The sequence below is a fragment of the Elephantulus edwardii genome, unplaced genomic scaffold (assembly GCF_000299155.1).
Source record: "Elephantulus edwardii isolate Elephantulus edwardi_28Jun2011 unplaced genomic scaffold, EleEdw1.0 scaffold00180, whole genome shotgun sequence".
In the NCBI taxonomy this organism is placed as follows: Eukaryota; Metazoa; Chordata; class Mammalia; order Macroscelidea; family Macroscelididae; genus Elephantulus; species Elephantulus edwardii.
In genome coordinates, this window is record NW_006399930.1 from 2838250 (window position 1) to 2855139 (window position 16890).

Genomic DNA, 16890 nt, shown 5'->3' on the forward strand with positions numbered 1-16890 from the left:
TCAGATGGATCCTGGTTGAAAATAAAGAATACAAGAAGAATGTCTCTTTAAGCTTTATTGACTATTCAAAGGCATTTAACTGTGTGGGTTTGGCAAGTTATGGCTAAGAAGAATGGGAATCCTAGAACATTTAATTGTGCTCTTGCATAACCTATACCTAGAAAAGGCTGTTGTGCAAACAGAGCAAGGAAACACTGTTGTTGTTGTTGTTGTTGTTATGTGCCGTCGAGTCATTTGCGACTCATAGTGACCCTATGTACAACAGCCCTAAAACCTGCTCTATCCTGTGCCAATCGCATGGCCTCTGACACACCCATCCCGATTACCCCAGTCACTGAATCAATCCACCTTATAGAGGGTCTTCCCTTCCTGCTCTGTCCCTCCACCTTACCAAGCATGATGTCTCTCTCCAAGGACCTATCTCTCCTTACAACATGTCCAAAGTATGTCAGACAAAGCCCCAGAATCCTTGCTTCCAAGGAGTAGCCTGGTTTAACCCTCTCCAGGATGAATCTGTTTGTTTTCTTGACAGTCCATGGTACCCTCAATACTCTTCTCCAGCACCACAGCTCAAAGGCATCAATTCTCCTTCAATCTTCCCTAGTCATTGTCCAACTCTCTGATGCATAACAAGTGATTGCAAAGACCATGGCCTGTATCAGGCGCACCTTCGCCTCCAGAGAGATGAGTACTTTAGAGAGGTCCGTAACAGCAGATTTTCCCATTGTGATAACGTTTTTTTGATTTCCTGGCTACTGGTGCCAAGAGTTGACCATGGAGCCAAGCAAACTGAAGCTGTGAACAATCTCAATCTCTTCACCATCCATCCTGATGCTACCAATTTGTCCAGTGGTGAGAATCTTTGTCTTCTTAACATTGAGCCTCAGTCCATACTGAAGGCTGCATTCCTTGACCCTCTGCAGCAAGTGCATGAGGTCCTCCTCAGTTTCGGCAAGCAGGGTTGTGTCATCTGCATAACGCAGATTGTTGATAGATCTTCCACCAATCCTAACGCCACGCTTCTCCTCATAGAGCTCAGCCTCTCGGATAATCTGCTCTGCATACAGGTTGAAAAGGTGTGGAGATAGGACACATCCCTGGTGTATACCCTTCTCAATTTTGAACCATGCAGTGTTGCCCTGCTCTGTTCTGACGACTGCCTCTTGGTCCAAGAATAGGTTTCACATTAGCACGATTAAATGTTCTGGGATTCCCATTCTTCTCAGAGTCTGCCACAGTGTATTATGGTCCACACCGTCAAATGCTTTTGCATAATCAATGAAGTACAGATAGACATTCCCCTGGTACTTCCTGCTTTCAGCCAAGATCCATCTAACATTAGCTACAATATCCCTAGTACCACTACCCCTTCTAAACCCAGCCTGGACTTCTGGCAGTTCTCTGCTGATGTACTGTTCCAGTTGTTTTTGGATAATCTTCAGCAGAATCTTGCTTGCATGTGAAATCAACGATATTGTTCTGTCGTTTCCACACTCTGTTCGGTCACCCTTCTTTGGAATGGGAACAAATATAGATCTCTTCCACTCAGTTGGCCAAGTGGTGTTCTCCAGATTTCTTGCCACAACTTGGTGAGCACGTCCGGGGCAGCATCTGTTAGCTGAAATATGTCAATTGGTATACCGTCTATTCCGGGGGCCTTATTTTTTGCTATTTCCTTCAAAGCAGCTTGAACTTCTGCTTTCATCACCATAGGCTCTTGCTCATATGTTGTTTCATTAAATTCTTCTTTGCCTACCAATTCCTTTTGATACAATGACTCAGTATATTCTTTCCATCTTCTTTTGATACCTCCTGGATCATTTAACATTCTGCCTAAAGTATCCTTGATTGTAGTAACTCGAGGTTTGAATTTGCTCTTCACTTCCTTGAGCTTAAGTGAGTTCGACCCCTTTGGTTTTCTGACTCCAACCCCTTGCACATTGTAATATGTTACTTTGTCATCCCGTGCTGCCTTTTGAAATCTGTTCAGCTCTTAAGTATCTTGAATTCTTCCTTGTGCTTTAGCTACTCTGTACGCAGTGCAATATTCAGAGTTTCTTCTGACATCCATTTTAGTCTTTTCTTCCTCTTCTGTCTTTGTAATGAACGTTTACAGTCTTATTGGATGATACCCTTTATATCCTCCCACAGCTCATCTGGTCTTTGCTCATTCGTGTTTAAGGCCTTTTCCTTTGCACACTTTCTCCTTCAGGACTGTGCTCAGGCTCTGTGGCAAGAACTATTAAGATAATATGGTAGGGATTTCAGCAAGCACATTGGTTTGGTACACTGGGGATCTTGGTAATAGTGAGTGTTTTGTGAAATTTTCATTGCTCTTTTCCTGGGAAAGTGTAATTAGAAATAAAACTTCAGTTCATACAATCACATATAAAATGTTAACAGGACATGGTTTATTTAATAGTATTATACTTTTTTAATTTTTCAAAATTTATGATAATTTTTTAGAACTATATTGAGTGATGGAAAAACCAGGAAACCAATGCATGTGTGTGTAGGACCATTCATGTTTGCTCAATTCAGACTCCAGGAACTGGGGCCCAAGAATATGGATCATAACAACATAACAGAGCCACATAATGAATTAAATATAGAATATCTCTGGATCTAAATGTGCCTGTTGGAGTAGTTAAGTACTTACTTTACAACAGCATATTTTTAAAAAAGGCTTGTGTATACATGAGGGTAGAGAGACAGCACAAGAGAGGAAGATCCTCATTCAGCTGGATTGATTCAGTGACTTGGGTAATGGGGGTACAGGTGCCAGAGACAATTAGATTGGCACAGGATAGAACAGGGTTTAGGGCTGTTGTAGATAGGGTTGAAATGAGTCACAGCAACTTGATGACACATAACAACAACAACATGTATACAGTAGGGATCTCTGGTGGTCTAGTGGCAATAAACTGTCCCTAGCTGCTGCACAGGAGAAGGATGGGCAGTCTCCTCCCGTGCTGTTAACTGCCTCTGAAAACTTGCTGGAGGGTGAGCTATGGGTCAATTCTGAATACAGCAACAACAACAACAGCAGCAGCAGCAGCAGCAACAGCAATGTACACAGTAAGATTACCAGAATACAATTGTTTGCAATATGTTGGCTTCACTATTACGGTTTTGTATATTTTGCTCTGGCTTATTTCTGGCACTAGAAATCTGATTAGATACACATACAGTTAAAAATTTTCTAGAACCTTGTGAAAGAGTATATAGAAATCTGGACTTGAATCGCCCATGTGTGCCAGTCCTCGGCTTTGTGGTCTCTTCATATCCCTGAGAAGGGATCAGACGCATTGTGGGGCCACGTGCAGAAGTAGGGTTCTCAGGCTCTGGGCCAAGATGGCATTTTGTCTGACCTCCCCAGGACCAGGATATTCCTGTTAAGTCTGGGCAAAGGGGGCCAAAGAGAAGAATGAAGAATTCAGAATTCAAACTGAGGGCCTTGCCTTGTGCTGCTAAGAAGAGCAAACAGCCTTGCCTGTCTGGCTGAGCTAGCAGGTGGATTGTAAATAAGAGTGGAATGTCCCTGCCTAAAGACTCTGTTATAAAAACCCTCCCCAATAAGTTAAGTGTGGCTTCCCCATTCTGCATCTCCTGAATGTGGAACTTCACCCGGGAGCTCCCCTATTTCCCCCCCTTTAATAAGGCTGCATTAAGCTTTTTCTTTTCTTTTTTTTTTTTTTTTAAAGGCGTATATAGAAATCTCATAACTTAGGTTGCAAGTATACAGTGTTTGTCTTATTCTTTCTCTTTAAACTGTTCAGTTAAGTTTTTGAATACTTTTCTGAATGTATGATGTAATTTTCAATAATATTTTTAGAAAACTGTATACGAAATGCATTTTTAAATAAATCAAATTCTAACTGAAAAAAAATTTTTTCTAGAACCTTGTTATGTGTTGTCTAGTTAGAACTCACTTGTAGTAGAATCTCCAGCTGGTCTTTAGAGGCAGTAAATCTCAAAGAGGATATTGTCCATCATTCTCCTTTGAAGAGTCACAGAAGATAATATAAAATAGGCATGTAAAAAAAGGTCAGATGGATTTCAGTAGTATATTTTACATAATCCAGTCATTATCATGTCAGCCTGTAGCCATTATGAAAATTATAAATGAGATATATGGTACATTATGCTTGTCACACTGTTTTCAAAAACCATTGTGTGTTTTACACTTAGTACACAGCACATTTTCATCAGAAACAATGTTCTTTGTATATTTCATGAGTTTCAAAATATCTTTTGAAACTTGGGTTTTCATTCATTTTATGAAGTAAATTAGAAAGTTCAGGCTTTCAGTGTAGCCACATTTCAATTGTTCACAACCACATATGGCTAGTGCTTATTGTGTTTGTATGAGTTCAGGAAAATCAACCTAAACATAATTTAATCCTTATTTTCTTTTTTCTTTTTTAATTTTCTTGAAGCTATACAATGGTGCTGTTTTCAAGAAGCAAGGACAGAAAGGAACAAAGGAAATGTAGGTTAAACAAGAAAAGGCTTGAGATGTCGGTCCTTTGGATCGCTAGTTTTCAGATTCAGATGGCTGCTTTTAACTTAAGGGGAGAATTGTTGCTGGTGCCATCAAGTTGAATACGACTTATGAATAACAGATCTGAACCCTGTATTATCCTGTGCCGTATTCACACTTCCTGACACACTAGAAATCATTGCAGCAGTCACTGGGTCAATCCATCAGGTCAAGGGTCTTTCTCTTCTTCGCAGAACTTTTGCCTTTCCCAGAATCATGTCCCTTTCTAAGGAATTAAGCGCCTCCTAGCAACATGCCTGACTTATGTGAGCTGAAGCCTCATCATCTTTGCCTCCAAAGAGTTGGTAGTTCAAACCCACCTACCCCTAAAGGAAAAAGATCAGATTTTGTCAAGAATGCAGCTTAGAAAACCCTGCCCAGTAGTTCTGCTGTTTCACAAGGGGTTGCAAGGAATTTCAGTTGACTAGATGACACACAACAACAACTTTGGTTAGGCAGTGGATCCCTCTGTTTATTGTTTGAACCTGTACAAAATGCATGCTTTAAACTTTGGTTATTGATATTTTTAGTGTTTGATAACAAACGTTTCTGTTGAGAGGGCTCTTCAGTCCTGCTTGGCACACTCAGCAGGGGTTATTTGCAGACATTGTGAAGAGATAGCTGGAGTTTGGAGTCAGTTCAGTGTATTTTATCTTTTGAGCAGAAAGAAAAGCTTGATAACAACAGAGACCATGCATAGCATCAGAGAACGATAATTTGTCATTTGAAGCCAGATTGATAGCGTGCCAAAAATAATGTCGAGTGGAGAATTTGGTGGATTAGTTCTCTGAAAGGAGTATTCTCCGTTTCTTATCTCACTTTTGTAGCAGATGATTTTAGGCTGGAACTCAAGCTCAGCAGTGATTGTGTGGTAAAAAGTGGCTGTGATGAATTTGGCTGACCTGCTAAACGGGGAACTGAAGCTTGTGTACAGTGTCAGTAATGGCATTCCATTTTTGTGCGTGTGCTTTGATTAGTGTCTCCATTCTTTCTCACCATCAGGACATGCCCATAAGCACAGGGGCAAACCCTTGGAAAATTGCAATTTTCCATTTTAATTTGAAAGTTTGTCTTGTTATGTCAACACTTGAAGCACTCCCATCCTCCCCTCTCTGCCTCTGCCTGACTGTGTGGCCTTGATTGTCTCTTCTTAGCAGAGCCTTTTCCTTCTTCATGCTCAAGACAGAGCATGAAGATAATTTTCTAGATTCTTAAAATGCTATGATTCTCATTGTAATTTTGGTTTTCTTATATTAGAAATAAAAATGAGCAGTAGCAAATGTTCTGGCTCTGCTTAACATATTTTTGACGTCTGCAGGAATACCTCAAGGCTTTTATTATATTTTTTTTCTAAGAAGAATAAAAACCTGTTTATGTTGAGGAGTAAGCCATGTAGTTAAATACCCCTTGGAAAGGCTCAAAAAGTTCACCCTCAGTTTCCTAGATTATGATTTTGGGGAGCATTTGATTACATTGAAAATAGAAAATGTAAATGTTGCTAAATGAAATTGAACGACTTTTATTTTGAGGTAGGGGCTAGTGGGGAGTATTACACTAAAGGATAAATGTATTTATATGAGGAAATCGTGAACGTGGTGAAAATAGTTTTCACTACCCAATTCTTTAAAAAAGATACGGTATGAAAATTTGACCTTCAGGAAATTGTGAACTCATTCAAAAAGCACCAAATTCTTGGGCCCTCTGAGAACAGATATTGAGCCCAATGAAAAGATTTAAATGTAGAAACCAGATGGTTCTCATTAGTCACCAACCTTTAAGTTATGTCAAGTCCATGGATGCACTATGCTATGGATCTGTGTCCTCTCCTTGCCAAGCAGTGCTTCTCTGTGGTTGAAACAGTCAGCTCCTTGTTTGCCTTTCCCCTGCAGCGGGACTTGGTGGGGAGGAATGCCGCCAAGCCTGCTCTGTAAAGAATTTTGATCCTCTTGATGATAATAGAGAGAAACTTCTTGGGGAAAGGGAACACCCAGTTTGAAAGCTGGCAGGAGGACTTGGTTGTTTCAGAAGCTGGCTTTATACTTAATTGTAAATTACTACAGTTCCAGGAATTATGTTTCAAAGTTCCCCTCTGCAGTTGGGATGAAATGAGGCATATGCTTGTATTTATTTAACTTTTCCTAAGGTCCTTTTGAAGCTCATCTAGCCAAGATGGCTTTGGAAAATCTATTTTTCTTTTTCAGAACTCTCCATTTCTAGACTTTTCATTTTTTTGATATAATACTTCTGGGAGCATAGGATCTCATAGGATTAATTTAAAAATATTTTCAGCACGTTTTATTCTGACATTTGCATCTCTTCAATCAGAGCCTTCTATAAAATAGGCTCTTGTTTTTGAGGCTGTGTGCAGACGCGTCATTGTTTTAGTTATTTTGTTCATTGTCACTGAATACTGTTTTCCCATGGGAAAGCTTCTCCAGTTTATGATGTCAGGAAAAAGTTACTCAGTTTGCGAGAATTATCTTCGAATAGTTTCATAAATGGCATAAGCCATGAATGGCCAGCTGTACCAGTCTTTTTTTTTTTAAATAAAATTTTTTTCTAATTGTGATTTTAACAAACATTTACAGAGAAGTTAGGTTTTCACTCATTTATTCCTTGTTGTTGCACCTTTTTACCCCAATAGGATGAGAGTGGATAGATAACGTACCAGTCTTTTAGATATTTGTCTAGATTTCTGTTAAGTAATTAGTGACTTTAGTGTTAAAATGATAACCAGATTAAAATGCCTTAGTTATCTAAATAGTTTTATTATCCATCTCCTAGAGTCCTGCTTCAGAAAGGACATTATGCTTGGGATAGTAGAGTCAGCAAAGGAGATGTGGACCCGTGGTGAGAAGCATTGACGTGGTGACTCTTAACATTAGGTGTAAACACAGTGGTTTATGAAGATGTCACAGGATTGGGCAGTGTTTCTTTCTTCTGCACATGAAGTTGCTATTAATTGGTGCTGACTCTAAAGCACCGAACAACAGCTGGTGTGGACAGGTGAGAGCTTGACTGCAGCTAGAGTCCAGCAGCTCAAATCTACCAAGGAATGCCTCCAAAAACAAACAGGACTGTTATCTCCTCCCTGGAGATTAAACCCTTAAATTCTGTGAAGCGGTTCTGCTCTGCATAGTGAGTCAGAAACACTTGGTGGCAGGGAACAACAACAGCAAAATATTTCTATTTTATTTTTATTTTAAAAAAGGACATTTTTAAAAATTGAGAAAACACACCTTTTCATTGTGTCTTTGGAAGAATTAACGTTTTACTTGGCAATATAATAGCTTCCTCAGTGACTAAAGGGTACTCCTTAGAGGCATGGATAGTGAAACTGTCTTGCCTATTTTGGGCATGTTGTCAGGAGAATGGAAAAAGGCTCATACTGGGAAAGGTCAATGTTCAGAGAAAGAGGGGGAGACCCTCAGCAAGATGGGTTGACACAGGACTGTGGCTGTGGGCTTGACAATGGCTGAGATTGTGAGGATGGCACACGGTAAGACAAGGCTCACATGTGTTGTTTGTAGGATCACTATGAATTGTAGTCAACTTGATGGCACCTGACAATAGCAGGATTTGAATTTTAAAAATACCAGCCTGATCAAGACCATGTACTTCACTAAGTCAGTCTTTGAGACTTCTCTTTATGGAGTCTATTTGGGGAGTCTCTTTGGTGCAAGTACCCCATATGCTTGGCTATTAATCAGAAGGTTAGGGGGTCAGTCCCAGAGTTGTGGCAGAAGAAAGCCTTGGTAACCTGCCTCCACAACCCAAGCTCTGGGGAGCACAGTCCAGCTCAGACAAGTTTATAATGAATTGTTACCATCAAAATTGCCTTGATTGTAACTTCATTCAGAAAAAGGCATTTGAGCAAACATGCTGGGTACTTGGATGACTGACTAGGTATTATCTCTCGCATGACTGCATGACCGCTTTGGCTGGTGATGATGTTGTTTTTCCTTCCTTCCTCCCCCACCCCCCTTTTGGCCAAATACCAGAGAGTAATCTGCTCCTAGCAACCAGGCTTTGTTTCCTGTAAAGGTTTATTTGATGCAGGTGAGGCTCTTGTGGGTTGTTTGTCTTGTTTTAATGAACTAAGCCATACGTATGTACCTAAAGCCTGGGATTCTTGGTGGGTGGGGTTCTATTTTGGTATGAATAGAAGAGCTTCAGGTTCAGTTTGTTTTCAAGCTAATTGCACCAATCTTCATTCATGTAGGTGGTGCTGATTTGGGAAAATAATTTTGTCTCATACACACACTTCTGTGATCTCTTGTAATGTTAAATGTACCTCATGTAGATAAATACAATTTTATGATTTTTTTTGTTTAAACTGTAATCTTGGTTATTGAGGAATCTAGTTTTAACCTAGTAACTATCACCTTTTTTTTTTGAGTGAGCTGCAGTCATTATATTTTATTAGCATAGTTGCAAAGAATAACTATCACCGTTTTAAGAAACTCGTTATCATTCACTATCATCGAGTCAGAACTAACTCATAGTTGACCTTCCAGCAGGTTTTCAGAGACTTTAAATCATACAAGTGGATACTGTCCATCTTTCTCATGTGGAGGGGCTGGTGGATTTGAAGTGCCAGAGGGGATGACAACTTTGGATTTGCAGCAGAACTCCGTTCCGTGCCTATTAGGCCACCAGAGATAATAGAGTCTAACAGAGAGAGAGAGAGTGTGTGTGTGTGTGTGTGTGTACCGTCAAATCTGATCTTACTGGTACAGGAGGACATTGCCCCTCCTCCAGCAGAGCATCTGTGGATTCGAACCATATACCTCTGAGATTGCAGTGCAACTTCTTGCCACTAGGCCACCAGAGCTCCCCTTAACATACTTTTTTAGGCTAATATTGAATTCCTTCTACTGGAATATTCCCAAGTCACTGAAGCATATCATTTCCACTTTAAGAGACATGTTAGCCTTTACTGTTAAGTGAAGGGTTCATGAGACAATGTTGCTTTCCTGAAATCTGATAGTTTATACAACCTGTTTACTTTAAAAGATGTGAAAATAATAACCACTAAGTGGTAGTAAGAGAGCTCTGGTGGCTTAATGGTAAGAATCTGTGCTACAGTCCCAACGTAAGCAGTTTGAATCCACCAGGTGCTCCGTGGAAGAAGGATGGGCAATCTCCTCCTGTACGAGTAACTGTGAAAACCTGGTGGAGGGTCAGTTGTGAGTTGGTTCCAACTATTTAGTACACAACAACAACACATGGTAATAAGCAAACACACACTTGTGTAAATAGATATCAGAGAAAGGTTGGCAGAGTGAGGAACAGAAGAAAACAGAGGAAAAAGTCAAAATAGAAGATAAATGAAGTATATATCAGATATCTTTACCAAGTGGCATGGCCATCTGCCCTTAGGTTGTACTTTTAGCAGTTGAAATTTTGCATCCTGGTAAAGACCTTGTTGTTGTTTGCTGTTGAGTTCATTTTAACTGCTAGCATGCCCATGCAGGGCAGAGAACTCTCATAGTTTTTCAAGGCTGTGATGTTTGTAAGGTGATTGATTGCCAGACCTCTCTTTCAAAGTAGTACCTCTAGGTGGGTTCAAACCATTAGTTTTTTGGTGGTTTTTTGTTTTGCTTTGTTAGCCACCCAGTCGTAGACGACTCATTGCGACCCTTTGTACAAAAGACCTGAACACTTGTAACATTTCATTGTTTCTCCAAGTTCATAGAGTTTCCCGAGGCAAGCTCTTTCGGAAGTGGATGCAACTCCTGCATCCAAGCCAAGTTCTTTGGTTAGTAGTTAGGTATTTAGGATTCTCTGCCCTCCAGGGATTCTGGAAAGGCCTTGTGTTGTTAGGTGCTCTGCAGTCCACCCTGTTTGTATAGCCTAACAAAACCGTGCTTGATTTAGTGGTTGGTGAGCTATTGTCAGGATATGTGTATCATTTACTCACTTTTCTACATCCAGTGTCTAATGTGTGGCATATACTTAGTAGGTCTATTGACTAAAGCAAGAAATGTTAGCTGCTACCATTTGTTGTTATATTAGCCTTGCCTCTCTGGCCAAAAGGAGTTGAAAGAGTAAGATAAGATGTAATCACTAAGCCTTGAAAAGAGAAGCACCACATCTAAAGGCCTTTCAGGAATGCCTCATGCTGTGGAATTGAGTTGTGTCTCAGTGAAGAAATGATCAGAGAAGTAGGAGAACAAGGATGCTTTAAGGTGACAGAAGATGCCTAAGGGTGAACAAGACTTCCAACAAGAATTCCTTGTGGCAGAGAAGATGAAAGTGATGAGTGCTGAAGGAAGGAAAGACCCATTGGTTTCTCAGATAGAAGGTGCACTCAATTACTGTTGGATGTGAGTTGCCTAAACATCTGGCAGTATAGGTGCAGAATATTGTTAACTCTGCTTAGTAGTAAGGAGTTGCATTGCCAACTCCAAAAGGTATATGGTTTGAATCCACCAGCTGCCCCACAGGGGAAAGATGGGCATTCTCCTCCTCTGCAGCTTACTGCCTCTGAAAACTTGCTGGAGGGTCAGCTGTGAGTTAGTTCCAACTCTAAGTAAGGTACATACCAACAACAACAAAACTGCAACTGTGTCAAAGTTTTTAGGTTTGAATCCACTAGTGGCATCTCGGGAAAGCGGAACAGCCTCCTGCAGAGTGATATCCAGACTCTGAAATCCCAGGGAGGGTAGGCTATGATTCATTTCTGACTATACAGCAGTGAGACTGATACCTTATTGTCTGGAATTAGACAGGAACTTGATTTTGCAGACTTCACCAGCAGCTTGTGCACTTGAGATTATGCTAGGCCACACACAGCTGGATTCAGAGCAAAACCGGCTATTTTTTTGTTTTGGGGTTTTTGGTTTTTGTTTTTGTTTTCTTTCAAAGGACATAAATGATCTGCTGTGGTTGACCGAAGTATACATGTGGATGCCTAGCATAGACAGATGTTTGAGCTAATTTTACATTTCTGTGGGAAGAAATGTCAGGGAGCTATTCTTTTTCTTTAAGTGAAGTCTGTCAGTGCAACTTTATGGTTTGGTGTTTTGGTTTTTGTTTGCTGTGGTTTTTTTTTTCCTTTTTTTCTTTTTATGGCTGTGAATAATTATTTTAGGAATAATATAGGGTAACCCAGCTCTCACCTGGGTCACTGGATTCTACTTGATGGCAATTTTTCTTTGCACAGGTGTCATGCATTTCTTCTGTGCCAAAAGAGGAATTATTATACACATCATGTTTTTTGAGTCTTCTGTCTTTTTCTCCTGTAGAATCATTTATAGACCCTTTCTGATTATTTTTCTTTTGTATTATCAGAACCCATTAAGTCAGGTAGTACAGATATTTTGTTGATATTATGTGCTGTCAAGTTGGACTTAACTCATTGCTGACCCTCCAGTGGGTTTTCAGAGGCAGTAAATTGGACAGGAGTTAATTGCCCGTCTTAATTCCATGGAGATGCTGGTGGGCTCTAACCACGTGCTTTAGGGTTGGCAGCCCATGTCTTTTCACTAGACCATGTGAGCTCTTTTTACAGACATTTTAGAATGTCTGTTTTCCATTTTAAACTATTTCTAAAAAAATGGTGTAAACAGATAATATGCGGATGACACAACCCTGCTTGCTGAAACTGAAGAGGACCTGAAGCACCTGCTGCAGAGTGTCAAGGACTGCAGCCTCCAATACGGATTGAGGCTCAATGTCAAGAAGACAAAGATTCTCACCACTGGACCAAATTGGCAGCATCAGGATGGATGGTGAAGAGATTGAGATTGTACACAGCTTTAGTTTGCTTGGATCCATAGTCAACAGTCTTGGCACCAGCAGCCAGGAAATTAAAAGGCACATTGCAATGGGAAAGTCTGCTGTTAGGGACCTCTCCAAAGTGCTGAAGAGCAGTGGTGTCTCTTTGGAGACTAAGGTGCGTCTGATACAGGCCATGGTCTTCGCAATCACCTGTTGTGCATCAGAGAGTTGGACAATGACCAAGGAGGATAGAAGGAGAATTGATGCCTTTGAGCTGTGGTGCTGGAGAAGAGTATTGAGAATACCATCGACTGCTAGGAAAACAAACAGATTTGTCCTGGAAAGGGTTAAACCGGGTGGCTCCTTGGAGGCAAGGATTCTGAGGCTCCGTCTAACATACTTTGGACATGTTGTGAGGAGAGACTGGTCCTTGGAGAGGGACATCATGCTTGGGAGGGTGGAGGGACAGCGCAGGAGAGGAAGGCCCTCAATGAGGTGGATTGATTCAGTGATTGGGATAATTGGGATGGGAGTGTCGGAGACAGTGCGATTGGCACAGGACAGAGCGGAGTTTAGGGCTGTTGTACATAGGGTCGTTATGAGTCCCAGGCGACTCGACGGCACATAACAACAACAACAACAGTTCAATTTGAGTCCACAGAGGTTGGTAGGAAGAAAGGCCTGGTGATCTATTTTGAAAAATCAGTCTTTGAAAATACTGTGGTTTGACTCTGATGTTCATGGAGCTGTCATGAATCAGAATTGACCTGGTGGCATCATCAGATGGGTCTGTATAAAGTCTTGAAAACATGGAAGAGACCCTTTTCAAAGTTACCTTCCTGCAGTGGTAAGAGCTAAGAAGATGTGATGAGGGAACTGAACAAGGATACTGCCCTCTTATACTCCTAAGAACTGAGCCGGTGCTCTGGGGAAAGCCAAGTGGATAAGTCTTAATTTATTCAGTCATAGATAGTTAATTCAACAGTGTTGGAATTTTTCTGTCCATTTATAATGCAACCACTTAGACATCTTACACTGTGTTCTTAGCACTGGTAGGAGATGCATAACTCTACTTCTGGACCGGGTCACCAGGCAGGCCTGGAGATATGCTTTATGTGAGTCAGCGTGTAATTATTTTTATTTCAGATATAAAGTTTTCTTTTATTATCAGAACCTTTCAGTAGACTTTGCAAAATGTGCTCTGGGAAAAGTACAAACTTTTTAATAAGTAAGCTCCTTTGAATATTGTTAATTGTTGTAACAGGTGTCTGTAACATTTTGTCAGTGGTCCCCACTCATTGCAGCCTTACATGTACAACAGAAGGAAAACTTCCTGGGATATCGTTGGTACATGTGAGCCATTATTGCCACTATTGTGTCAGTGCATCTCATTGAGGGCTTCCCTCATTTGCCAGCAAAAGCGGGGCTGATTCACAATTGAGAAGAATAGAACAAGTTTTGATAGTGTTCCCAGTTCTCCTCGCCTCTTTTTAGCGCTGCTCAGAGCTTCTTCCTCAGAGTTATGGATTCTGTAACTAACCACATCCTGTGTTTTTAGGTGCCCACTGATGGAAACGCTGGTCTGCTGGCAGAACCCCAGATTGCCATGTTCTGTGGAAAGCTGAACATGCACATGAACGTGCAGAACGGGAAGTGGGAGGCAGACCCATCCGGGACCAAGACCTGCATTGGCACCAAGGAGGGGATCTTGCAGTATTGCCAAGAAGTACGTCCCCTCTGGCGGTCAAAAGTTCATGTTACAAACTGTGTATTCATTTTATTTTTTCTATTTAACTTCTCATATGTTGCGTTTGTATCTTACCACTTGCAGTTTAATGGTTCCCCATTCTATTAATATATTTGCTCTGCCATTCTAGATGCATAAAAGTTTTTCAAGCTGTGATGCCATATTACATCCATTAATAAATCAACTGAGTAAAATTTAAGATATCTTGGCACTGCCTTTTATCTTCAGGGAATGTCTTTGTAAGTCTGTATAGTGAAGGTGTTATGATTAGAAGTTACTGGAATGAATTCTAGTTGTGTTTCCAGTTTAATATATTTTGGTTTACTTATATCTATTTATATTCAGTTTAGCTTACTCCCCTTATTAGTGTCACTTTCTGAAGATATCAAATGCTTACGTTGCTGAAATATTGGAAGTGTTGTAAAAACTTAGTACTAAAAATTACACTAACCTCCCAACTCTATTGATAAAATTTTTTATTTCTGAGTTAATGTTTCTTATGAAAGAGATTATTTTTTTCTCCTTTTTCTTAATGAGAAATAGCTTATCCTTAGCACTATTCTGCATTTTATTGTTTTTGTTTAAGATATTATTGTGGTTATCAAGCCCTCTCACTTGGTTAGAGATATTTATTCTTTGCAGATGTTTTTCTGGTCTCTGCTATTAATGTACAGGATGCTCCTATATTAACTAGTTAATTTTCAAATAACTAGAGTCCCAGACATTTAATCCCACATTCCCTTGGACATGTGGCTTGTTGTACTTTAAGAGAATTTAAAGGAATTGGTCTTGCATTTCTTGGCAAAACATAATTCTTCAGGCTCAGTGTAAACATTGGATAGCCTGAGAGTGATTTCTTTGCTTTAATCTTTCATCTACTGGAAAATTTGCTTTAGCTCTCTAGAATCCAAAATTAATGTTTAATGAATTGTCTTTTTTCTTGGTATAGCTCTGCTTAACAAAGGACAATGCGTTTGCATTATATTACATAAAGTAGTATTGACTTGGAGTATATACTATGAATGATACTCCTTTCTGTAAGTTATTTATTTGTATTGTTGCCTGCTTATTCATTAATTGGATATTAATAACAGTGAATTCACTTTTGCCTGGATATGACATATTAAAATAACACATTTTGAAAAGTATTGATTACATCTTGCTAAAGCAGTCCTTTGGTGCAGTTTGTTCATAACTTGTGAGTCAGTAACGTAGACATTTGTATTTCATGTGTGGTTATAGGATCTTGATATCATTCACTTTCCAGAATATATACGTATATTTTTAAAAAAGAAGAAGTCCATTGCTGTCTAGTTGGTCTGTCTCTTGGAGACCTATCGAGTTTCCGAGGCTGTAAATCTTAATTATGAGGCTGTAAATTTTTATTTTAATGCTGGATTCAGCCATTGACCTTCTGGTAAGCAGCCAAATACTTAACCAGTGTGCCACGCGGGCTCCATGGGATATGTATCAAGTTATGAACTCTGAGTGTTTAATAGAATTTAAAAAATAATTAAAGCTAAAATTAAGTGAAGAATATTGACTTTTGTGGTGAATGACTGTTTTGCTGTGTGCATTCTAGCTTGCATTAACTTTTGTGCTCTCTTCATTACTCGTATGAATAATCAGATGTTTTTCATCTGTTTAACAAAAAGGAACAGACTGGTTGCCTAGGAGTTGACTCCAACTCAGATGACACTGTGTTTTACAGAGTAGCAAAATACTACTCCATAGGGTTTTCAAAGACCTATCTTGTAGCAGCCCTATAAAAAGGACTCTTTGTTTTTAAATTTTAATTTTTATTTTATACTGATTTACAAAGTTAAAACACATTGTTTTTCACACAAGATCCTTTCCACTTCCTTAATCCCTCTTCCCCATTGAATGGTTCAACCCTATGATTAACATGCCACCCCTCTAAAAAGGACTCTTAGCAACAAAAACACATACTACCCTGTTAAAATAAAAGCTAAAATTTATCGAAGATCCACAAGAGTTCAAACTGGGTACATACATCTCAGATGTCCCAACAAGTCATAGTCACAGAGGCATATTTATGAGGTAAAACTACCAACTAAAGATACAATGTTCTGATTGAAAGTTCTAAGATCAGAGAAGCTAGAGGTGAAACAACTCAAGAAGTTTTACATAATTGATTTTTAAAAATCCACACTGGCTTATGGATTGATTAACTTAAATATGTCTCAAAGGGGAGTTTGACAGGATAATGTTAAGGTTAATTATCTTACAACGTTTTTTGAAGGATGCTGAGGAAATTCTGATAAGGATCTTTTTTAAGATTCTCTCTTAGGAATATCCTTTCCTTATCCTTTAGTTTAAGCACAGAGAAAATAGTTCCCTTTGTTAGGTACTTAAGTCTGGTTGTAAGACAAGTAAAAGTTAAGATGGAATCAAGCCTCATTCCTGGGCTGACCATTCTCACACAAGTCAGCTACCTCAATTTTGGAATGCTTGTATTCTGTACTCTGGTAGTGCCTCGATTTCCAATTCTACACCTAGAGCTCTCTCACTGAGCCACAGAGTGGCTCTTCCAGGTCTTACGCCTTCACCAGAATGCAAAGATCCTGAGCAGAGTAAGCTTTTTGATGGGCCATCATCTCCTCCCTCCTGCAATTCTGGTCACTGTGCATTGAGGACTTGTGAGACAGTGCACAGATGGGCCAAACTCTCCAGATAGGTGAGAGTAGGCTAGAGGAAGGATCATTACATCAGTCCTTGAAAGCTGTTGCGATGAATTTTATGTTTATTCCATGTCAACAGGAAGCTGTTGAAGGTGTTTAATTTTCAGAGAAAAGGAGCAGCCACAACTTTGTCTTTAAAAATTATAAAAACACCATTTTGCTTTATTTTTGTG

General features: G+C 39.7%; 1 protein-coding gene across 8 annotated transcripts in view; it reads left to right on the forward strand.

The window, feature by feature from the left end:
* Positions 1-16890, forward strand: part of APP (amyloid beta (A4) precursor protein) — a 361031-nt gene that overhangs the window by 60987 nt on the left and 283154 nt on the right. For 6 of the 8 annotated variants that reach the window (XM_006896028.1, XM_006896029.1, XM_006896030.1 and 3 more), the window contains exon 2: positions 13827-13994. The exons of the other annotated variants lie outside the window; for them this stretch is intronic. In XM_006896028.1, the coding sequence (XP_006896090.1) occupies positions 13827-13994 (168 nt within the window). The remainder of the gene's footprint in view (positions 1-13826; positions 13995-16890) is intronic. 8 annotated transcript variants of the gene reach the window in all.